General features: G+C 38.4%; 3 protein-coding genes across 4 annotated transcripts; all 3 read left to right on the top strand.

Annotated features, from left to right (window-relative positions):
- Positions 1–608: 608 nt before the first annotated feature.
- LOC116204681 (telomerase Cajal body protein 1) lies at positions 609–4517 on the top strand. Its single transcript, XM_031536882.1, has 11 exons — positions 609–925; positions 1039–1101; positions 1962–2017; positions 2207–2287; positions 2377–2450; positions 2648–2730; positions 3041–3147; positions 3289–3431; positions 3511–3696; positions 3889–3955; positions 4074–4517. Exons 1-11 carry the CDS (start codon positions 714–716, stop codon positions 4265–4267), a joined length of 1266 nt encoding a protein of 421 aa, XP_031392742.1. The 5' UTR covers positions 609–713; the 3' UTR covers positions 4268–4517.
- Positions 4518–5766: 1249 nt separating this feature from the next.
- On the top strand, positions 5767–9778 carry LOC116204680 (heterogeneous nuclear ribonucleoprotein U-like protein 1). 2 transcript variants are annotated; one of them, XM_031536880.1, is made up of 9 exons: positions 5767–5953; positions 6582–7345; positions 7458–7646; positions 7754–7862; positions 7948–8006; positions 8098–8269; positions 8364–8434; positions 8577–8940; positions 9239–9778. In XM_031536880.1, the coding sequence occupies exons 1-9, from the start codon at positions 5818–5820 to the stop codon at positions 9328–9330; spliced, it is 1956 nt and encodes a 651-aa protein (XP_031392740.1). In that variant the 5' UTR covers positions 5767–5817; the 3' UTR covers positions 9331–9778. The 2 variants fall into 2 exon arrangements, with proteins under 2 accessions (XP_031392740.1, XP_031392741.1); XM_031536881.1 differs by having other exon boundaries at positions 5768–5953; positions 8592–8940.
- Positions 9779–21091: 11313 nt separating this feature from the next.
- Positions 21092–24930, top strand: LOC116203259 (heterogeneous nuclear ribonucleoprotein U-like protein 1). The gene is made up of 8 exons (XM_031534934.1): positions 21092–21310; positions 21935–22707; positions 22824–23012; positions 23123–23231; positions 23322–23380; positions 23474–23642; positions 23737–23832; positions 24301–24930. The coding sequence occupies exons 1-8, from the start codon at positions 21175–21177 to the stop codon at positions 24381–24383; spliced, it is 1614 nt and encodes a 537-aa protein (XP_031390794.1). The 5' UTR covers positions 21092–21174; the 3' UTR covers positions 24384–24930.
- Positions 24931–25225: the final 295 nt, after the last annotated feature.

Genomic DNA, 25225 nt, shown 5'->3' with positions numbered 1-25225 from the left:
AAGAGCAAAGAAAACCAACCAAAAAAAAAAAGGCAGATAGATAAGTTCAAAACAGTCAACGAGAAGCAGAAAATCGGAGCAGGGTTTGAACTTACCGACTCCTCATGTGCAACAATCGGGCTTCTCCCACGAAAACTTTAACAACACAGCAGAACAGACTGTTTGTTCGGGCAGCAGAACACAACAGAATGACCAACCAACGATCAATAGGGCTTCTCACTTCGGCGCTGTTCGGGCAGCAGAATGAGGAAGCAGAACACAGCAGCTGTCAGGTTTCTCTCCGAAAAACAACCACCAGAAAACTTGCGGCGGCTGGAGGAAGAACACTACGGAATCGGAAGAAGGCAGGGTTTGCTCGATTTGGGGGAAATTCGAGCGGGAATGCGTGAAGAAGATCAGCAGGGGCGACTTCTGTTCAACCCTCACGGCGTCTAGTACAATTTCCGTCAGGGACTTGCAATGTTTGGAACAGAAGGACCAATTGGTCCAAAGGTTTCATACGGCCGGACCAAATAGTATAGGGAAAATCTTTCGGGGATGAAGTTGCCGTGAGCAGCATCTTTGAGGGACCAAATCGTCTATTTTGTCATTTTGACGGTCTACTGACTGGTCGGAACAATCCGCAACTTCCCGTTTACTTCAGAAACCAATCCGACGCCGCAAAAACAAAATCTGCGCCGGTTTCTCTATCGAGCTCTTGACAGGGACCAGCAATGGCGGAAGTAGAAGAGCAGCCGAACCTTAACCAAGACAGCGGTCCTCTCAACGAAGCCGTTGGAGAAGAAGAACAAGAAACGAAAGCCGCTCCGGAAGCTTACACATGGCCTGCAATCAGGTTCGATGTCCTCCCGCAGAGAGCCTACCACTTCTGCAACCAGTTCAGGGCCGGCCGGAACCCTAACAACTTCTTGAAGGGCCTAAAATGGTGACTCAATCTCGGGCTCGAACTTTGATTAGTTCTCCTGTTGTGTTCTGTTCTGCTCTGTTCTATTCCGGGCTGAGGTTTTTGATTTGATTTCTTTGAGGTTTCTCTTTCAGGTCCCCGGATGGGTCTTGTTTCCTGACCAGCTGCGAGGACAATACTCTTCGCGTATTCACATTGTAAGCTTACAGTTCCGACGGCTCGATGAAAATAGTTTCTTTCGTCAAATGTTTCGAACGTTTCTGGTGTTTTCTCTGCAGCAGGAAACTGGAAAATGGCATGAATTCTTTATGAAACTGATTCATTTTCATGGAAAACTGTCAATAAAATGTAAATTGTTCACGAAGCCTCCATCTTGTTTGGTGCAAGCCAATCGAGTCAAAAAAGTGCAAAAATTTTCACACTGTAAGCTTTCAGTTCCGACAGCTCGATGAAAAGAGTTTCTTTTCTCAAAGGTTTCAAACGTTTCTGGTGTTTTCTCTGCAGCAGGAAACTGGAAAATGGCATGAATTCTTTATGAAACTGATTCATTTTCATGGAAAACTGTCAATAAAATGTAAATTGTTCACGAAGCCTTCATCTTGTTTGGTGCAAGCCAATCGAGTCAACAAAGTGCAAAAAATTTCACACCGTAAGCTTTCAGTTCCGACAGCTCGATGAAAAGAGTTTCTTTTCTCAAAGGTTTCAAACGTTTCTGGTGTTTTCTCTGCAGCAGGAAACTGGAAAATGGCATGAATTCTTTATGAAACTGATTCATTTTCATGGAAAACTGTCAATGAAATGTAAATTGTTCACGAAGCCTCCATCTTGTTTGGTGCAAGCCAATCGAGTCAAAAAAGTGCAAACAATGCATCTCCGAAGTTATATCTTCGGAAAGATGGAGGAGGGGCTGATCGTAATGATTTTCCCAGAGCATATTTGGTCTCTATCATGAAAGCTTCAGAAGCTGGAGAATCCCCAGTCTCCAGTAAAAGCTGTTTTTTCTTGTGCAATTGAATGAGTTTCTCGTGGAGTCTTAATGCTTCGTTGTTTCGATCAGACCAGATTATGGAAGTGATGCTGGTTTTAATACGAGTCTTTCGGATGCTGATGAAGGTATGCAATGCATTCAGAAAATGAAGAACAGTATTTTGGTTTTAATTAGTGAATATCTGTAGTCTGCAAATATGCCCTTACTATCACAAGTTCAAGTCTATCAAGGACTTTGTTCGGAAAGATTGCAACATGCGACTTGTCTATAAAGAAGTTTCAGAAGCACTTATGGAGTTCTCTTTTTATCTGCAGATTCATTTCTTGCAAACGTTATTGTGACGGAGGGAGAATCTGTCTATGACTTCTGTTGGTACCCCTACATGTCAGCTTCAGGTTCTCCATTAACTAGCTAAACCCTAAAAGATGAAAGCATTTTTCAAATTGATGTATTTGAAGCTTAGCTGCCTTACTCTTACTTGTAGACCCGGTCAGTTGTGTATTTGCAACAACTACACGCGATCATCCTATTCATATCTGGGATTCTACTACAGGCCAGGTAGTAAGCTAATTTATAGCTTTTCTTTTTATATGTGCTTAGTAGTTTGATGAACTCTAGTAGGTTCTTATCATTATAAGTAAATTAGATTCAGTAAACTTGCTGTTTGGTCCATGGTTCATTAGATTCTTCCTATGGGTGGATTTTCTTCATGCTTGTTTCATCATTTCCTAATTATACTAAACATGACATTGCAGCTACGTTGTACATACAGGGCTTATGATGCCGTAGATGAAATTACTGCTGCCTATTCAATTGCATTTAACCCCTCCGGGACCAAGTATGTATTTTATTGATCCACAAAAATCAATTTCTATTCATTTGGTCATCTTCTTTCTTTTTTCCTTCTTTTTATTTTATTTTATTTTTTTCCCTTATGGAATAATGTAAAGAAAAAAGTTCATTGCTTTTTTATATATGGAATGTTAGGAGGACATAATCTGTAATAGATATAAGAATAAAATCATAGGTATTGTATGGAGTTACAAATACAATGATACGTAATTTTTATGCCAATGTTTGGCTTTTCCAATGGCATGCTAGTCTCCTAGTTCAGATGCTAACTCCTTAGTGGGCTCTTCTGCTTGCAGGATTTTTGCTGGATACAACAAATCTGTAAGAGTATTTGATGTACATCGCCCTGGTAGAGATTTTAAACAATTCTCCACACTTCAAAAAGATAAAGAAGGTCAAACAGGTTTGTTCAATCATCCTAATGTAATTTTTTTTTAAGAACAAGCATGTCATGTTTCTAACACAGCCAGAAGAAAAGGTTTGAAACTTTTTAAAAAGTGAGTATTCTTTCACTACTATTGGCTATTTATATCTTTTGATGCAGGAATTATATCAGCAATTGCTTTCTGCCCCTCTCATACTGGGCTGCTAGCAACGGGCTCTTATAGCCAAACTACAGCAATCTTTAGAGAAGATAATATGGAACTCTTGTACGTTTTACATGGCCAACAAGGTGGAATTACCCAGGTATGTGAATAAATATCTTCACCCTGAAAATTCCATTTTTTGGGCATCAAACAAATTGAGGGTCATCAAACTCTTTCAGGTCATGTTCTCGAAAGATGGAAATTATTTGTATACAGGAGGCAGGAAAGATCCTTATATCCTGTGCTGGGATGTTCGGAAGGCTGCAGATGTTGTGTATAAATTGTACAGGTCATCTGAAGACACCAACCAGCGGATGCTGTTCGATATCGAACCATTTGGTCAATTCCTCGGGACTGGGGGTCAGGTATCATTTTCAAAATTCATTCTTATTACTTGTGCCTGGTGTAATTAAAAGCCAGTTAATAGGGTCATTTGCAGATATGGTTTTCCCAATGACTGGATCTGACTGAAGTTCTCAGATGACAGTTCTGATCCATTATTAAAAGGAATAAAAGATAAACGAATAAGAAGTTACTAACTTAATCGATCTCTCCAGGATGGCCTAGTTCATATATACGATCTGCAGAGTGGGCAGTGGATTTCGGGATTTCAGGCTTCATCAGGTACGTAAATCTTCATATATTTTCCAAGAATTTCATTTAAGTATTCTATTCCTAGTTTCTTTCTTTGTTTTCGTGTGATCGACTCTATTATCCGTTTTGTGTTTGTATATGTCCACAGATACGGTGAACGCTTTCTCTTTCCACCCCTTCCTTCCGATGGCCGCCTCTTCCTCGGGACAGAGGAGGTTTGAAGTTCCTGATGACATGGACGAGGAAGTGCGTCTGGGAATGGATGAAAACTGTGCTTCGGTGTGGAGCTTCTCTTTTGATCCCGTAACAGAAGATACTACCATGGTAAATAGCGCACTCTGATGATGGCATTATATATCAACATCATTTGATGTGCGCCAACTAGGTCATTTCTGTTGATGACATGATCTAGTTAAATCATGGTCTCAGTGTATTATCATGGAATCTATGTCAGTTGGAAACTCTACTGCTGGATGTTGATCGATGTATTCATTCTTGAGTGCATTAAATAGGCTATGTCTGGTTGTGGAGCTAAAAATTCTCTACATAACTCAACTTTTTCTTCAATTCAACAACACAATAATTATTATTTTATCTTAATATAAAAATAAATTTTCTCACATATTTTTTCTTACTTACTTTTCAGTTCAATTTTTTAATATTAAATTCTTTCAACTATTCATTATTTTTTTAACAATTCAATAATACGATGATTACTCTTTTATTTATTTTTTAATTTAATGATTACAACTCAATTAAAATATATATATATATATATATATATATATATATATATCTATTTTTGGAGTGAAGTGGAGTTAAATTAGCGAACGATATATTAGATTCTCCGAGCTTGAACATTTTCTTGCTTAATGCTTTCTCACTTCGAAGCTGGGTTCACGGTAAACGTTTTACTGCTTTGTCAATTGTCCTTCTTGATGAAGAGGTTAGTTCCCATAAACGGATGCAGGATATGCGACACTATAAAGTTGCTGCAGAATGATTTATTAAGATGCATGGATCATCTCGTAGAATTAGCGTATGTCCGATGAACTGTTCTATGGTGTTCATACGAGGAAGAGCTGGCGATTTGTGTGCCAAATTGTATCTGCCCTGTTGATCACGGAACAAAATATCGAACGAGTAGATGCACCAGTGTGAAGCACGGCCTATATAACAAGAACGTGAAAAAATGAACCGTCAGCGGACCCGCCATTAATAAAGTTCAGGGACCCAAGTAATATATCTCGAAACATATCTCCTGAAGATAAGAAACAGGAAAAACTTTTTTCCTGGCTAATGTCGGTTGCGTGACTTGGGGTCGATGTCTTTTCCCATTTCGATTTTCGATCCTTTATATTGATTTGTCAGTCGCATCTTAACATTGTTCATGGAGCTAGCAGTGAATATGGCATAACCTATCTGCAGTTTAATCATTCGAGTCATATATCGTTGTTATATTCTTTATTAGTTTTATTAATAGTTATGAGATTATGTAGTATTCAGGTATGAATATCGTGAGTTCAAATATATTTTGAGGTGACCATTACACAGTATAGTTGACGATTCGTGCTGCCAAGTTGTATCTCCATAGTCCCGATCACGGAACTAGGAATCAAACGAGCAAATGTCACTAGCAGAAAACACGACCTCTTTAACGATAGTGCTTGTGAAAACTGTTAACTTTAAGCCGACCGCATCACCAAAGTTCAGGGACCAAAATGAAGTATCGCGAAAAATGTCTCCTAAAAATAATGTCGGTGGCGTGCTTCTTTTTTTTTTTTTTTTTGCTGAATTGTCGGTTGGGTGCTTTATGTATATATATACTCCACTCCCAGCTTCTCCTCCGTCTTCCTAACCGACTCTGCTCCCATTTCTCTGGAAGGTCGTCAATGGCTTCTCTGAAACGCGAAATTCCTGGCGATGCTGAAGCAGAGCAGGAGCCCAAGAAGACGAGGACGGCTGGAGATGTCCCGGCACCGGCAGCGAAGCTGCGCGTGGAGCTCAATCCTGCTGACTGCAACTTAGGTTTCGAATTCACTTTCCTTACTGGGTTTCATACCCGCTGTCCCATCGTTCAATTCAGTGTTGAGTTCAAGTGGCGGAGCATAAATTCTTCGTTAAGTGAAGGTGTGGAACAAATTTCGTGGTCGCTTATTGAAGGACTGGACGAGTGTTCGTTTCTGCCAAAGAGAGATTAGTAAAGGAGATAGTCACTTTTGATAGAGTCGTCATTCGTCAATTTCTTGGTGATGAAATTACTTTCATAAAGGGATTGATTGGGGAGGAAAGTGAGACAGAGAGATCCTGTTGTGCAAATAGTACTATTGATTACAGAATAATCTTGGATCATGCAGAAAATTGCGTTATCGAGCCGTCCTGTTGGGGGATTTTGTAGTCCTTGGGAAGGTGATATGTTTGTGAGTTGTGCGGGGTCGAGTTTGAATTGGATCCTCATTGATAACTTATCAGAATAGGAAAATATAGTTGGCACTGAATTAGATAACAATATCCGCTCTGTGCATGGCGTCAAAAAGTATGCACGGCTAGGAATAACAATCCGGCAAAAAAAAAAAGGCAAACGTTTGAACAATCTGAAGTTTCACTTTTTTCTCAAGTTGTCACTGATTAAGGCGAATAATTTCTTGTAATGAAGATTTCAACATAGATGGCAATGGTCTTGGAGGATCCGGCTTTCATGATGGTGGGTTTGCTTATTGCTGGTCTGGGGCCCGTGCAACCACTGGAATCAGTGGAGGGAAGTATTGTTTTGGTTGCAAGATTGTATCAATTCAGCCAGTTGACATGCCTGACACTCCCCCTAAAGATCAACATCTGTGCCGGATCGGTGTCTCCAGAGGGGAGGAACCTGTAGGGAACCTTGGAGAGACCCAACACAGTTTTGGGTTTGGGGCAACAGGAAAATTCTCAAATGCTGGAAAATTTTTGGATTATGGTGAAAAATTTGGGGTTGGTGATACGATTGTTTGTGCTGTCGATCTTGAGAGTGAACCTCGGACTTGCATTGGTTTCTCAAAGAATGGTAAATGGTTGGGAGCTTCCACGGAATTTTATGGCTGTCTATCGGGGCTTATGATGAGCAAACCTTCACTGAGAAAGCATCAGTGGGAATTGGCTCTATTTCCACACGTTCTGCTGAAAAATGTTGTTGTCGAGCTGCAATTCAGTCTTGAAGATGGACTTGTCCCTGAAGGGGGTTTTAAGCCTTGGGCTTCTGCAATTGAGGATGGAAATGCAGTAATAGGTCCCGTTTTTAGTAGCGTGAGCGATTGTGAAGTGATCATGATGGTGGGGTTACCTGCTTCTGGGAAGACGACATGGGCCGAGAAATGGATCCAGGACCACCCTGAGAAGCGCTATGTTTTGCTTGGGACAAACCTCATCCTTGATCAAATGAAGGTTTTATCTTCTTTCCTCCAATGTCATTCTTTTTCTTTTTTTTGTTTTTTTTTTATGTTTTGCCAGCTTGGTGAGTTTCACCTGACTGTTTTCACATTGAATTTTTAAATAGGTACCAGGGCTATACCGTAAACAAAATTATGGGGAGCGGTTTGATCGTCTAATGGACAAGGCAACTGCAATCTACAATACCCTTTTACCCTTGGCAGCAAAGACTCCTCGCAATTTTATAATTGATCAGACAAATGTGTATAAGAGTGCGCGCACACGTAAACTGAAGCCATTTTCTTCCTTTCAAAAGGTACCATAGTGGTTTGCTATATTATTATTGTACTTGAAAGAATGGAAGATTTCCTTCTGAGCTCTGCCACTGATAACTTTTGTGAATATATTTTTTCTTTTTGATAGATTGCAGTAGTGATATTTCCAAGACCAGAAGAACTGAAGTTACGGTCTCAAAAAAGATTTCAAGAAATGGGAAAGGAAGTTCCAGATGATGCATTGAATTCAATGATAGGTACTTTATTATGTGAGCGCTATTCTCTCTTATTCATCGCTTGATCTCTTGCAATGCTGATTTTTTTTTTTTAACTTTCTTGTAGCTAATTTTGTTTTGCCCATGAGCAAGGATATGCCTGGTTCAGATGAGTATTTTGACCAGGTAATTTTTACTCTCTCCTTCTATATGAAAAATTACTATAAAATAGGCCTTATACCTTGTCAGTGCTGATTATATTTTGTTCTCTTGGAAGGTCATATTTACAGAGCTCAATAGAGAGGAGTCTCTAAGGTATTTGAACGAGATGAAGGAAGCAGTGGCCTGTAGGCCCAATTCGAACATGAAGAACAATTTTTTATCACCCCCTTCTTGGGAAAAATCTGCAGCATCGTATACTTCCTTGCATGATGGACGAGCTTCATCAGGTCACTGTCAGTTTTCTAACAGGCTTTACATCCGGAATGGTTTTGAATGCACTTTGCTCACGACCTTAGTCTTGGTTGTTTCCCTCCTGTGCAGTGATAACAGGGCCTCATATAAATTCTTATGCACTCCCAGATCCTTTGTATCACAATCACCAGGCACCCCAAGTAAGCTGCTGCAGTATTTTCATCTCTGTATTACTTTATGACCACATTAGCAATCTTAAATCACTTCTAGAGCTAATTTAATGTTTAATGTTTCTTGAATTTGTGGTGATGTCATAAAAATGACATAATCTAAATGTCGCAGTTAAATGCATTACAGGGTCACCAACAATCTCCTTTTCCTGGCGCCCCTCGTGGAAGCTTCCCTAGCAGTGTTTCTTCTGATAATATTGGTCACATGAGGACTGCAATTCCTACACCTAGGGCGAGTTTGGAACATCATCAGAGCTACCAATTCGAAAGTAACTACTACAACCAACCAAACATGGCTTCCTTCTACACATCTCATAATGTTCCTTCTGGTCCATATCGGGTTGGTGCAAATCAACCTCCTGTTGGACTATCTTGGACTTCGCCGGCAACCTATAACCCTGTTGGTCATGATTATGGTGTCTATAGAAACCCCACTAGCGCTCCCCCAGTTGTGCATGATCCTGCCCACGCTCAGCGTAAGTCGTATAGCTCTTCCTTTTAACTGTCTTGCATGAGGCAAATATGACTTCTTATGGTCTTTCACGTTCAATCTTTAGGGATTTGTCGTCAAAGAACGTTGGTCATGTTTGTTTCGATACAGTGGAAAGGGGATGAAACGGAATTATCATAGAAATGATGTGGCTTGCTGATTTCATCCCCAAAGTTTGCAAATTCTCATACCAAAAAAAAAAAAAAAAAAGAGCAAGCAAGTGGAGGTTTGTAAGGCACATGCAGATGTTGTTGCCTTACCCTTTTATGCTGCTCTATTTTCAGGACCTTTGTATAGGAGTGCTCCCGCCGTGCCTCCCCCTCCTAGAGCTAGAGGATATGCTCGTCCGGCCTATTCATATCCAAGATACAACTGAGCTGAGAGGGCTTTCCTTCTCACGGCAAAGTGTTCTCTGCTCCTAGTCCCACTTCACTCATCCAAGAGATGTTCGGGGACATTAAACCTTGAGATCATCAAGTATGGGTTCATCAGGAAATCATCTGAATGCAAGTCTCTGATTCCCGGGATTGTTGGTGGATTTATCATCCTCGAAAACGTAGATGCATTTCATTCCGGGCTTCTCTCCAAAGTTCTTTTAGGATTTTACTTTGATGTATAAACTTCTAGGTGACTAGTACCTAATGGATGAAGGGACTTGTTCCGCCTTGAAGGGATAGCATGACGAGTTTCCGGAGGTGGCAGACTTGTAATTAGTGGAAAAAGGTTCCTTGGCAACACCACTTACATTACTCTGTAAAGAAACTAAAACTTTAATTAAATTTTAGTTTTTATGTAAAGAAACAAACTCTTGAACATTACTATCACCTCATGGGACCACATGGCATCCTAAGGATTATATATATATATATAACTTTTATCCAACTTTAATAAGTTTTCACTTTTTTAAATTTCTACTTTTTAATTATTTTTAAATTCGACCAAAAAAATTAGTAGGTAATCTGGTCAACCCGTTGAGACAAACGGTCCATTCATTATTGTTTGATTAATACCTTCGTGAATTCTTTTTTTTTTTTTTAAATTCTCATTTTTAAATTTTTACATTTTCAACCTCTTTGTTTATATATTAAATTCGACCCGATCAAGATAGCAGATTGTAATGGTCGAATTAATTATTCCAAGAAAAATAATTTTCCCAACATTTACCTAGAAAATTCATAAGAAATTTAATCTCATAAATTTTATATTCATATAAGGATATATGGAACTTTTTTTTTTTCAAAATTTATATTGCCAATGGGAAAATTTATCCCACTTTTGGAATTTATTCTTCACGAACCTATAAAAACTCCAAAAACATTACCTTAAGATGTTATTATCATTACTAAATAAACGGGTATAAGAAATAATAATTTCTTGATATTACATATATCTAGTAAAAAAATTTGAGGTTAGTAACCTACCGAAAAAAAAACCTACCAAAAAAAATTTGAGGTTAGTAATGACAATTTACAATAGTAAATAAAGTATTAAAAAGATGAGATAATTAATGCAGATGAATCATCTAGAATTATATGTTATATGTATAAATATAGTGGCAATTTTATATGTAATACAAATAAATTTGGAATAATAATTGATGTTCTCAACCTTATAAAATTAGTTACATCTCTAACTTATATATACGTATGTATATATATATATCTCTCTTCTCGTATAGAAACTATTTAATCACTATTTTAAAAATTCTTATAATTTTTTTCTTTTTATAGTTAACTTATAATATCATTTAATTTAGTTTCTCATTTCTTTTCCTCCACATTTTTATGTTTATCAAATTAAGATAGTTCTTAAATTAGAGTGTTTTTTTTTTCTATTTTGAAGTAAGTTGCGCTAAATTAATTTGTTAATGTTTTATTTTCAAATGTTATTAAATCCTCACCCATCATTTGAAAATATTGTTGACTGAAAACTATAATGGAGACCCGCGACATAGCGCGCGGATGTGTCCTAGTTAGTTGCAATGTTGATATCACTGTTGTCAATTTTTTATTTGTTGCTCATCAACAAATTTAAATTCATGTAGGTCCATGTGTAATCACTCGTCTTTCAACTCAATCGAATGTTATAAGTAAGAACAATATCCTTATCAATATCAGCTAGTGATTTGAGACTTTCTCGTGTTTACATGTATCAGTGAATTCAATTAAAAGTAATAATTTAATAAATGATTCATTTTATATAAATTAAATAATGTATTTGCAAAGCATAAATTTCCTTAGGGAAAATCATATCATGGCTGATGACTGCAATACCCCCTTAGCATATTATAATCATATCAATCTTACTAATTATCCACGTGTCTTTTTTCAGGATTCGATTCTTTTATCATGGGGTTATTTATTGCAGCACTTCAAAAACTGTAACATTACAAATAGAAAAATAAATGGAAGAAAAAGAAAAATGCACATGCAAAATAGAAAACTAATTAAGGGGATGCTAGAGAAATACTTATGTTTGTTTCAACTTAAACTTAATATTAGGTGTTAAAAATTAAGTAGTTAAATTTTAAGCTCTTAATGAAATAAGTGCGTAATAGATCAAGTTAAAATTGTTTGGGGATGTAAGTGCTAAAAATCTAGATGTTTTAGGTATGGTATATAGAGGTGTGATCGAGCCGAGCTGAGTCCGAACTCGAGGGGCTCGAAGCTCGGCTCAAGAGTGAAAGCCCAGTTTCGAGCCCGGCTCAAGTTCGATTGAGCCTGGAGAGGCGAGCTCGAGTTCAGCTCGTCAGCATTTCGAGCAGCTGGATCTAGGGGTGATTGGTTCCGGGTACCCTGTATTTTTCATAATACCCGGACCCTACCCTGTAAGGGACATGTTCCAAGATTTTGGAACCAGACCCTACCCTGTTGAATCATGGAACCAGAACCTACCCGGAACCTGTATTATACCACAGGTTTCGGGTATCCTGTTGGAACCTGTAAATTTTTTTCTTTCGCTAAATAAAATCGAAAATATCACATACATATCAGTAATCATACCAAATAGAATATCAACAAAATTTAGATTAATCAACAACAATGAAATAATAATATGTCTCATCAATCCATCGACAAAATTGAATATCCATAATACGATCTCACACAACAAAGTGTCTTTATTCTGTTCTGATTCATTAAAGAAAATAGTAACTTTGCTCTTTGCTCTTTTTTTTTTAATAAATAACCGGTTCCGGGTATTCTGTAAGCAGGAACTGGAACCGGAACCGATTTTTACAGGTTCCTAATTTTAATACCCGAAGCCTACCTTATTTTCAATACGAGCTACCCGGACCCTACCCGTTAGGGTAGGTTCCAATCGGTTCCGGGTATACCCGGTACCCGTGCACACCCCTAGCTAGATCTTGGCTCATCAAGGCTTGTCAATTTTTTTCGAGCTCGAGCAACTCGAGCTCAATAAGCTCAATATGCTCGAGCTCAACTCGGGCTTGACTTGGTTGAGCTCGACAAAATTCTAATTTGACAAAAAGCACAATAATCATATCCAAAAGTCCATAATAGGGCACGAGTTTATCATATGGGCTTGGGTTTATCATGAGGGCCGAGCCTAGGGCAATATTATATTAGAAATGGGCTTAGACTCGAAAAGGCTTGCGAGCCACTCAAGTTGAGCACACTTAGGCTCGGGCTCGGCTCGTGAGATTGTTCGGCTAGGCTCCGAGTTTGGTAAGATCGAGCCGAACTCGAACTTTCACCTAGTCGAGCTCGAACAGTTTGCGAAGCATATCATCTCGCTTATACTCCTAATAATATACACTTGTCTGCCCCAATTTTTTATTTTCTTCCATTGTTGACCAACCTTTTAATATTATATTATCTTTTTACCATTTCTAAAAATTCAGAAAAAAATTAAAAATTCTTGATTGCAACAGCCGGAGGGGGAGGTGGTGGCTCGTTGGCAGCAACCACCACCCCATATGAGATCACCGGCGAGCTCTTTACTTGTTGACAACCTCGACTGTAACAATGGCGGCTAATCGACGAGCCACCATCGTCCTCATCTCCTCCCTCACTCCCTGCCTCTCTTTTCGAAGAGAGAGAGGGGAGGAAATCTAAGAGATCAAATCTCGGTAGTGGTGGCTCATTGCTGCCGCCACCAGTACCACAGACGAACTTGTCACTATCAGCGGCATCTTCGGGGGCAGTGGTGGCCGATGACAAGTCACTGTTGCCAAGATCTCCTCCACTCTCATTGAAAAGAGAAAATAACACCTCATTGGTGGGAGAAATTAAAAGAAAATGAATTAGTATTTTGGCGGAAAGGAAATGAAATTGTAATGGCAGAACTCCTTTTGTTCCTTAATTAATCTACTTTCTAAGAATTGACCCATAACTCTAGTGATATGTTTTAATGCTTCCTTCACTTTTTTTTTTTGGTAGATTGACGGGGAAAGCTTTCTTGACTCTCTTCAGAGGTAAAATTCGATTCGATCATCTCCACACTGAGCTTTCCTCAAATAAGCGTGGAGGATAAGCCGAGATCTTGAGGACAAGGGCTGATTAAGTATGTGACGATCCCCGACATTTTTCGAAAATTAACAACTTGGTTGATACAATGTGCAAGTAAAGGTTTGAGCAGAAGGGGAAGCGAATCAATTGTTCCCCGCAAAAACAGCCCAATAATCGGAGCGATATTGGAGAAAAAAATCTATTATACCCGCCCTTTCCAAAAGAAAACCCGGGTATAGGGGGCTAATGATACGGGCTCCGTAACGGGGGTCCATGATATTCGAGTCGTGAGAGTGGAACAATACAGGCAAAACAGAGTTGAAGCTCATCTCGGACAATGATTCGATCTACGATGCCCAATTGTCGTGTATTGAAATCGATCGAACACAAGGATTAAAGCAAGAGATATATCTAGAAGTGGTGCCTTAATAAGTATTCATCACTAGATTAATAAATTCATTTATTTTCGAGTTTAATTTATTGATAACCTAAATCATGAAATTATCTTAATCTAAAGAGAAGCAACTATAAATGATTTATTCCATGCATGGTTGAAGTAGCTTTAGCAAGATTGATCAGTACCTGCAAAGACAATTTGACGAAAATTCACAAATTAGTGTGTCACTAACAACAATAACACAGTCGTAACTCTTTTCGTATTGCTTATAAAGTAATAGGAAAAAAAGCTATAGAAAGAAAGACTTTTTTTTAGAAAGGAATAGATGAAAGGAAAAATAAAATGGTACAGAAATTCTACTATAGAATTGAATGTATAATAATTTTTTATTTCAGACGAGGGTCGAGTTTGGTTGTTACCATGAAATTAATTTAAATTTGAAAAGAAAAATGGACTTCAAATTGTAACCCCCAGACTTTCATCATTGGAAAATCAATTCTCAAAGTTTTGTTTTAATTAAGAAACTGGCACTTCGTAAGCTTCCAGAGTAGGAATGATCCTCCCCAAACTATTATAAAGATATTCAAATCTATCAAAAAGAAATTTTGCTTCTCTCTAGAAGGAAATAATTTTCCGATGAAAATAACTTATCCTCAAAATCATAACGGTGACTTATTGAACAGTAAAATGATTTATTTTATAAGAGATAGCATAATATTCTGTACAAATACATATAATTAGTCACCTGCTTAAAAGCCGAACGAGCTAATTGTTCCGGTTACCATAGTTTGTGGTATTAATGAAATCACTGTTGGGCAGATATTGATGAGTTACTTGGCGGACCAGTTGGCCATCGGGCCCCGGACGAAAGCTGTACGAATGCAAGAACCTGGGCTCGCGTTGCGCTTCACTTCGCCCTTGCTGCTGCTGCTGTTGCTGATGCTGCCGAGGGGCTCGACTACTGCTTCCTCGAGTGGTACTGCTTTCCCCAGTCGTAGGTTGATTCTGAGTGTTCCAACCGTTGTTGTATCCAGTCATAGTCTGCTGCTGAGGGTTCCAACCGTAGCTGCATTCAGTCATAGGCTGCTTCCCAGGGTTTCGACCGGACAGATCTGTCTATGCAATAGTTAATGAGATTACTTATGCCCCTTTATTTAGCCTTTTCATTCCTTTATACTAGACTCATGGATCTTCGTAATTATAACCGGAAAATAAATTGAATTAGCATCAAGACCATTGCATTTGGCACAATTTCTCTATATTAAGGACATACTATTTATATTTGTTTTGATAAGCCATAACGTCTAATGAATTGTTTATATCAGGTCTTTTACACTTTTCAAATATCTTTTTAAATTTTAAATTAAAAAGTCTGAGAATAAAAACAGAACATATAATTGAGAAAAGGACGAAGAACTTTAACATAACTCAAAAGGGGGTGGCAATGGCCAAGGGACGGCCACCACCCCCGCCCGAGGTTGCTGATATTTTCGGAAGTCTTTTGGAGAACTCGAGTGGGTGGGTGGCGGCCATCGGCGAGGCCCCAGCCTCCCAAAATCGAGATCCCACACGGTCCTCTCCTTTGGGATCTCGAAGGTAGTAAGATATTGTAAGAGGATATGGCAATTGTAGGATATTCTCCTATATTTAGATTTGAGAGATATTTCGAAAGCTTACCATCTTTAACCCCGTAAAGATAGCCGTTTGAACACACTGACGACTGTCGGCTGTTGGATCCGCCATTGTTCTCCGGCCAACCGTAGTTGTATCCATTCATAGGCTCGCCGGTTTCAGCGTTCTCGCCGTAACCGCACAAGTACTCCATTCTCACAAATTAGAGAGGTCGAAAACGATTTATGCAATTGAACTGCTATTGCTAGGCTGCAGAATGGAGTGAAGGAGGTCGTTATTTATATAATGAGGCCCGAGAATTTGTACGATCTTCTGTGTACGATCCGAAAGATTCAGTTATCAGAATTAGTGTGAGTTAAGCAACAATATTAATAGTAAGTGAATATATATATATATATATATGTTATAGTAAGTGAAATATATATATATATATGTGTGTGTGTGTGTGTGTGTGTGTTCTCTGCATATGGAGAGACACTATATATTCGAGTAATATTTAGATGCTATATATATGTTAGGGGAGATCATATGTTTCTAAATTTAGGTATTTTAAAGAAATATTTCCCAGGGTTCAAGAATATACTCGTCCGTTTAAGCTCATGCAAGAAATCTTTGAGAGAGAAAATAGAATTGGAATAATTTCATAATATTTGCTTTCACCATATCCCCGCTAAGTCGGATCACAAGATGTTCATGCCACATCTCGGTCGGTCCTATCAGGCATCGGAGTTCTATCTTTCGACACACCCCATTTTGCATCTCGGTATGGTTCCAACATCACATTGCTCTATACATATCCTTTGAAAACAAATTGTATATATTTGTTTGATCTTCATCTACATTCCCCAGCGTTAAGAAGTGTAACTATGACAACTCTTAACTAGAAATTAAGGAGGGTTGCCCTTTGTAACCGAAAAAAAAGGAGGGTTCGCCCTTAATTATTCTTTTTTTTCTTCGATGGATGTAAAACATATCCATCAAAATATGTGCGTATACATAAATATATATAAAAATTTAATCTAAATCTAAATCTAAATGTTATATAGTTGTCACCAGTTCAATCTTCATTAATGCAAATTATGTGTTCCTTTGTTTCGCACTAGTTCCTATCTTTTTACAAGGCTCACTGGCCTTCCTATAATGACTGAAAATAATAATAATTATAAAGTTGTATTATTTTGGTTATTCTAGGAGAGAATTTGCTTGCATGTTTGCATAAGGTTATTCCAGTATGGCCTAGCTCATATATACAATCTGCAGAGCGGGCAGGCACATCAGGTACATAAATCTTCCTATTTTCCAAAAAATTTAGGGAAAGTATATATTGTACTTCTAATATCTTTTTCTTTCTTTGTTTTCGTGTGGTCGGCACTATTATCCGTTTCGTGTTTGTATATGTCCACAGATACAGGGAACGCGTTTCTCTTTGCACTCCTTCCTTCGGATGGCTGCCTCTTCCGCGGGACACCACCGGAGGTTTGAAGTCCCTGATGACATGGACGAGGAAGGGCGTCGAGGACGTGCATTTAGGAAGGGATGAAAACTGCGCTTCGGTGTAGAGAGAGCTTCTCTTTTCATCCGTAACAAAAGATACTATACCATGCCTAGTAAATAGTGCGCGTTGATGACGGCATTACATACGAACATCAGCATTTGATGCGCGCTAACTTGGTCAATTCTGTTGATTACATGATCTAATTAAATCATGGGATCAGTGTATTATCATGGAATCTATATCAGTTGGAAACTCTACTGCTGGATGTTGATATCGATGAATTCATTCTCGAGAACATGGAAAGTTTTATATGGATGTTGATTCGATGAATTTAACGTGTATATCATACATGCATATCTATGGACATAGAGTTTGGAGGTCGAAAAATATGTTAGAAAACATTTTGTTTTTTCTTGGTAGAATGCGGGGTGGTGCCATGAACAAAAATTAAGCTACACAAAAGCGGAGTAACCTGGTAATATCACCACGGCAGTGGAGAGTTGAATAATAAAATTAAAATATTTATGCATATATTTAAAAATTAGAAAGTTAAAGGAAATTTTTTTTATATTTATCTATCACCTTGTTAAATGGGGTTAAATAGTAAATATTTAAATAAAATTTAGGTTAATTTTTATTAAAATATAAAAAATAATAAAAAGTTAATATTTTATTAAAATAAAGTTTAGGTTAATATTATTAACAAAACACTATAAATAAAATACACTAATAAAAAATCTGTGTATCGCATAGGCTAAAAATCTAGTTTATACATAAATAAGACTCCTATGAAAAAAAGCCGTCGCGCTGCTAAGCATTGCAACCTTCGCTCCTTGAAGCAAACGGATGTTTGACAAACAAGGGCTAGGAGCAATGCTCGACAACTTAAAGCAGAGCCTTCCTTCGCGGAAGTGACAATGCTCATCAATCTAGAGCCGACTTCCCTCGTGGAAGCGACAAAGCTTCCTCCCAAAGGGAGCCACCTCCACTTGTCTAATAGTGGAGATCTATCTTTCAAGCCTCATTGCTTATAAGAGTACCCTTTGTTCATTTAACAGCGAAGGTCCATCTTCAAGCCTCCTTATTTTACAGGAGTACCCTCCGCTTATTTAACAGTGGAGGTCTATCTATTAAGCCTCCTTGCCTATAGGAGCATCTTTCGCTTATTTAATTGCGGAGGTCAATCTTTTAAGCATCCTTGCCTATAAGAGCATCCTCCACTTATTTATCAGCGAAAGTCTATCTTTTGAGCTTCCTTGCCTATATGAGCACCATTCGCTTATTTAAAAACAAATGTCTATTTATTGAGCCTCCTTACTTATAGGAGCACCTTTCGCTTTATTTAACGATGAATGTTTAGTCTTTTTGCAAGTTTCCTACATGTCTTAAGACCATTTACCATGATGGAAATCATGCGATGCTGATCTACTCCCGCAACCTCTCGAAGCTCGACCTCACGGAAGTAGAGGGCTTATGTTAGGGATTATAAAATTAGCCCGATCCGTTTGACTAGACTTATCGTCTTGGACCCACATTGATACTCCAAATTAGGTACCTAAATCCTATTGAGTATATTTCTCTATCTCTCTCTCTCTATATATATATCTCATAATATCTCTTATATTAGCTCTATAATATTCTATCAATATATTATATGGGATATTACTCTACGTCTAAGAACATATATCGCAAGTACATCTACTTATTATTTGTTATTAAATATTATGTACAAATTATGATATTTTGATACATATATCTTGAGACTTTTATAAATACCTCTTCAGGTACCCTTAAACCGTAAGTTCAATTCTTTTACCTTTTTTTGATACATTCTCATTAAAGTATTGTTCTTTCCCTTCTTACAAGTCACTTGAGGCTCATGTTCTGCACGTGATCAAGGTTCGAAAATCGAAATCCTAACAATATTAATTTTGATTTTGATTTTGGATAACTTTATTTTGAATAATTGTGCTTTTACATTTTTGTGATGGTTTAGTTCAGTGATGAACAACAAATTCAACTAAGTCGAAAAATAATAATATTCTATTAACATCAACGGCAAAAAAGTATTTATTTGTAGAATAGCAAGTTTATCCAAATAAATGAGAAATAAAAAAAAATAAAAGGTCCTCATCAATGTCAAATTTCAAATGAAATTAATTAATAACTAAACGAATGGCCCGTGCATATGTACATACTAGAGTTATTGTGTACATATATTAAAAAGACTAGATGGTAATTGAATGGGTATGTAGGTAGTATAAAATTTAGTCGTGACTAATATTTGTCTATGAGAAAGTTAATTTCCATCTTCTTTTTCGTTTGTGACAATTTATTTAATTAAAGTTAATTTTTCATTAATCATACTTTCGTAAATTTTTTTTTTTCCTTCTAGTCCAGGCCAACTCTCACAACAATGAGAAATTGCCTTAGTTTTAGAGTAGAAGAGTTATTTAGTTTACTCTTACGTAGATACTAAGGTCGTATATCAATAAACTGAGATTCTTTTTAAATATTTTAAACACTATGAATAATATATATTTCTATATATAAATATAAAGGACTTTTCGGCTTTCATAATTGAAAATTTTTGGAGTTTCATGAGTAATGTGACACAATAATAGCATGCCATTTGCCACATAGTGATTAGTTGAAAATTTTAAAATCACTTAATCATAGGCTTTTTATATCTTCCTTAACATCATCCTATGAGTTATTTTAATTTTTATAATTGTATATAGAAATAGGTACATCGTTGTCACTTTCCATGCCATATCCCATTGTCAAATTTAAAGTAAAATGTGAAATTCTCACTCCTTTACTATCATACCTAAAAATTATTGCTTCCGTCCAATTGCAAACGAGAAATTAACCCGTAGAACACTGAGATTTCTGTGAATAATCGTGTTAAATCTTCATTGATATGGAGTCTCCGTACATATAACCATAGAGCTTGAGGAATATAAGGAAAGTAAGCTAAAGGTTACAAGTACTTAATTCTAATTGATCCCGCCACCTAACAATCCCATACTACAATGCTATATACAAGGAAACAAATGTAAATCACGGGACGATAGGAGAATATCCCGTAATATAACTTGTGATGGTAGCAGGAATTAAAAAAAATAAGTTTTTTGGTGGTAAAGAAATGAAACTATGACGGCAAAACAAACACTGTTCTTTTTCTTATTCTAATTTTTTCGATTGACCGTATAGCTCAGGTGATATGTTTTAGGCCATCTCCAGCGCACGTCTCTGGGCGGTCCCCGATGCCACGTGGCATCAACAGAGACTGGGATTGAGACGGCTGGCCATGGAGGAGCCGCTTGAAGAGTGACCTTTGCAGAGGGACGTATCCCTCTTCGATCCCGACCATTTTCACGTCGAGGTTTCTTTTGATAAGCGTGAACAGTACGATGAGATCTGGAGGATAAGGGCTAAATTAGAGTGGTCCCGTATGGGATCCCCACCAATTACGACTTGGTTTGAGAGTGTTGTCGCTGAAATAAAAGTTTTAAAATATAATTGTTAAAATATAACTATTGATTTCATAATCAGTAAAAGTATTTAGGAGATAGTAATTTGAAACTGTTGAAATATATTTACTGTTTAAAATAGAGAATAAACATGATCAGTTTTTATAACCATCTACTAATATACTGAAGAAATTACGTTTTTAACCGCTAAAATTAATCAAAGTCAAACCATGGTTATAAAATAGTACACCAAACATTTTTCTACTTAAACATTAAGGAAAAACACTTACGTGATTGTTACCATACTCGCAAATGAAACCTTCCATTTCTTATCAATAGAAATGTAACATAATTTAATTATGTAGACGGTCATAAAATCACGGTGCAATACGTGATTGATAATTATCAAAAGTTCAAGTGCATTTAGCAGAATTGGCAATTCGTGTTACCAAGTTGTATATGCACGGTCTTGATCGCGTGACAAAATATCGAACGAGGAAATGCACTAATGCGAAACGCGACCTATTCAACGGTTGTGTTGGTAAAATGAAAAGAACTGTGACCGGACTGTGTCATTAACAAAGTTTAGGGACCAAAGTAAAATATCTGGAAATATTTCACCAGAACGTTGAGTCCGCGCCATTTCCCCCGTTTCGTTTCGTCCCCTTTGCACCCACACTCTTCTCCGCTTCTCCTTCCTCTTCCAAACCCTCTCTGCTTACTCTGCTCCCATTTCTCTGGAGCGTCGTCAATGGCTTCTCTGAAACGCGAAATTCCCGACGATCGCAAAGTTGAGCCGGAGCTCAACAAGACCAGGACGGCTGGAGATGTCCCGGAGCCAGCAGCGAAGCAGCGCGTGGCGCTCAACCCCGCAGACTGCAGCTTAGGTAACCAATCCAGTTTACTTCACGTGGCATGATGAATCTGTATCTTTCATAAACACTGTCCGCTCGTTCAATTCAGTGCTGAGTTCGGTAATCTTCAAATGCGTGAGTGTTCTCGTGAGCCAAAGAGAGATCGGTAAAGGAAATAGGCGATTTTGATCTATACAATGAATGGGGATAATCAGTTTTGTTAGATCCTTCATTCCCCAACTTCTTATTGATGAAATTAATTTTATCAGGGATTGATCGGAGAGTGAAAGTGAGACGAAAGGCAATCTTGATTTGCAATTAAAGGATAATCTTGGATCACGCAAGAAATTCATTATTGAGCCATTGTATCTGGGAGTTTTGTAGTGTTTTGGAGGGCGAGATGTTTGTGAAGTTTGCCGGATTGAGTAATGATAAATGATCAGAATAGGATACATGGTATCGATTACTAATTTCTGCTCGGTCCATGACGTCAGAATATATACACGATTAGGAAGTTTTGCATTCCAGAACATGTGAAATAGCTTATGGAATATACTTAGGAACAAGAACGACGAGTGCAACCTTTTGAATGATCCAAAGTCCTCCCCTTTTTGTCGAGTTGTCACTGATTATGGCTAATAATTTCTTGTAATGCAGATTTCAACATCGATGGTAGTGGTCTTCAAGGATCAGGCTTCCATGAGGGCGCTTTTGCTTACTGCTGGTCTGGGGCCCGTGCGACCGTCGGAATCTCTGGAGGAAAGTATTGCTTTGGTTGCAAGATTGTTTCAGTGCAGCCAGTTGACATGTGTGACACTCCTTCCGAAGATCAGCATCTTTGCTCGATTGGTGTCTCTAGAGTGGAGGAACCTGTAGAGAACCTCGGAGAAACCCAACAGAGCTTTGGTTTCGGGAGCACAGGAAAATTCTTAACCGCTGGAAAATTTTCGGATTATGGTGAAAAGTTCGGGGTTGGTGATACAATTGTCTGTGCTGTCGACATTGAGAGTGTTGGAAAATACTCAGATTATGCTATCATTGGTTTCTCTAAGAATGGCCAGTGGTTGGGAACTGCAACGGTATTTTATGTTAGTCCAATGCTCAGGATGAACGACGCTTCAGTGAGAAAGCATCAGTGGAAATTGGCCCTATTTCCACATGTTCTGCTGAAAAATGTTGTGGTTGAGCTGCAATTCAGTCTCGAAGATGGGCTTGTTCCTGAGGGAGGTTTTAAGCCTTGGGATTTCGCAATTGAGAAAGGAAATGCAGTAAGAGGTCCTGTTCTTACTAGTGTGAGTGAATGTGAAGTGATCATGATGGTGGGCTTACCTGCTTCTGGGAAGACTACTTGGGCTGAGAAATGGATCCGGGACCACCCTGAGAAGCGTTACGTTTTGCTTGGACTGAATCTCATCCGAGGCCAGATGAAGGTTTTGTCTTGCTTCCTTTTATTTCATTCTTTTCTTTGTTCTGGTATAGTTTTATTTTATAACTTTGCCTTTTTGTGAATTTCACTTTGACAGTTTTCGCATTGAATTTTGTATAGATGCCACGGCTAATACGTAAGCAAAATGATCGGGATTTGTTTGATCGTCTAATGGACAAGGAACCTGCCATCTTCTACTCCCTTTTACTCAGGGCAGCAAACACTCCTCGCAATTTCATAATTGATCAGACGAATTTACACAAGAGCGGGCGCCAACGTAAACTGAAGCTGTTTGCTTTGTTTAAAAAGGTATCTCAGCGCCTTATTAATATAATTATTGCATGTGAAAGAATGGATGCTTTCTTCTTAAGCTGTGGACAGTGGTAACATTCCTGAATTTGTTTTAAACATTTTAATAGATTGCTGCAGTGGTATTTCCTGGACCAGCAGAACTGAAGTTCCGGTCACATAAGAGACTTCGAGAAACAGGACTGGAAGTACCTGCTCATGCAGTGAATTCGATGATGGGTACTTTACTGTGTGAGCAGTTTTATTCTCTCTAATATATTGCTTGATCTCTTCCGATGCTGATTTTTCTGTTGTCCTTCTGTGTTGTAGCTAGTTTTGTTTTGCCTATGAGCAAGGATATGCCTGGTTCGGATGAGAATTTTGACCAGGTAATTGTTATGTTCTCCTTCCATACGAGAAGTTACTATGTAAAAGGCCTTTCAGCTCTTGGCGTTGCAGCTTATTATATGTTATGTCAAAAGATCATATTTACAGAGCTCAATAGAGTGGAGTCTCAATGGCATTTGCTAAAGATGAAGGAAGCACTAGCCTTGATGCCAAATTCGAGTATAAACAACGATATGTCGCCCTCTTCTTGGGAAACATCATCACATCCTTCCGTGCATGATGGGACAGCTTCATCCAGTAGCTGTCAGTTCTCTCGCAAGCTTGTGATTCGGAATGGTTTTGTATGCACCTCACCTGCGAACTAAGTCTTGGTTATTCCTTCTCAATTCTCATGCAGTGACATTGGGCCCTCAGCAATCTCCTCTTCCCAGAGCTCCTCGTGGAAACACCATTATTGCTCCCACAGTTATGTACAATCCTGCCCAGGCTCAGCGTAAGTCGCCTCACTCTGTCTCCCCCCCCATATCTCCTCCGTTTCCCTTCATTTCCCAAATATTCAAACGAAGAATTAACGTCCTTGTGTGAGGCAAATGTGAATTGTTCTCTTATTTTGTGTTCAATCTCTTGGGGGGTTTGCCATCAAAGAACATTGGTTATGTTTGTTTTGACACAATGGAAAGGGGATGGAACGGAATAGCCATATGAAACGATCTGGCTTTCGAATTTCATTCCCAAACATTGCATGCTCCTACCGAAAACGAAAAATTCTGAAAATGCAAACAAAGGTTTCTACGGAGTGCATCTGGCTTGTGAATTTCATTCCCAAACATTGCATGCTCATACCGAAAACGAAAAATTCCGAAAATGCAAAGAAAGTTTTCTATGGAGTTGGCACGCATGCGCAGGTATTGATGCTCCTTAAAGAAAGCGCATTCACTCTTTTGTGCTGCTCTCGTTTCAGGACCTTTCTATAGAAGTGCGGCACCCTCCCTGCCTAACCGTCCACGAGGATGGGCTCCGCCGACTTATCCATACCCAAGGTAAAACTAAGCTGGGAGTGCCTTACATCTGGTGAGCGAATTGTTCTCTATTCCAGTCCCATCCGGACCATTCATGCGGAAAAGGCTGATATTTTGTTTTCACAAACCATCGAGATCATTGAGAGTGGGTTCTTCAGGAAATCAACGGAGGCAAGTCTTTGATTCCGGAAATCGTTAGGACATATCATCATCCATTCTATACATATGTTTTGTTCTAGGCTTCTTTCCAAACCCTTATTCTAGGATCATACTCTGGTGTATATAGGTATAGGCGAGACTGATACTTCATAGATGGACAAGCTTGTTCCTCGTCGAATCTTGTAGGATGCCGATCATCTTGCAGCGGCGGCCTTACAGAACAAGGTTCATCGGCATCAGTCCACCGTGAGAAATTCGGCATCTTCTGATTCGAAAGATGCAGACCTCACTTCAGATGCATTCATGCTTCTACCTTTAGCTTAATAGATTCCGCAAAGATTATTGACTTGTTAGAGACAAAATCTTTAGCGCACTGAATTTGAACGCTCACCGTCAATCTGCTCCAGGAACTCAAAAAAACAACTAAGTAAATGCGAATTCAAACCGAATGATCCCCACGTCAACTATGTTCGAAAAAACCTGTGTCAAGTACACAGGTGGCCCTCCATTGCCTACAACTTCACTCGCGTCTAGATTGCCAGTGGTGTTCGTCACCTCCCGTGAGGTGACGGCGGTGTTCTCCTACGTTAATTTTTCGGTGACTTAACCCTCGCCTTCGTTCGACAATAGGTATATAATTTGAAACTCTTCAATAAGTAAACAAGGAACAATAAACAAGAAGGATTCAACGTGACAAAACACACATTA

Source organism: Punica granatum, chromosome 4 (genome assembly GCF_007655135.1).
Source record: "Punica granatum isolate Tunisia-2019 chromosome 4, ASM765513v2, whole genome shotgun sequence".
Lineage (NCBI taxonomy): Eukaryota > Viridiplantae > Streptophyta > Magnoliopsida > Myrtales > Lythraceae > Punica > Punica granatum.
The sequence above is the reverse complement of the archived record's forward strand: the minus strand, read 5'-3'. Positions and strand labels throughout refer to the sequence as shown.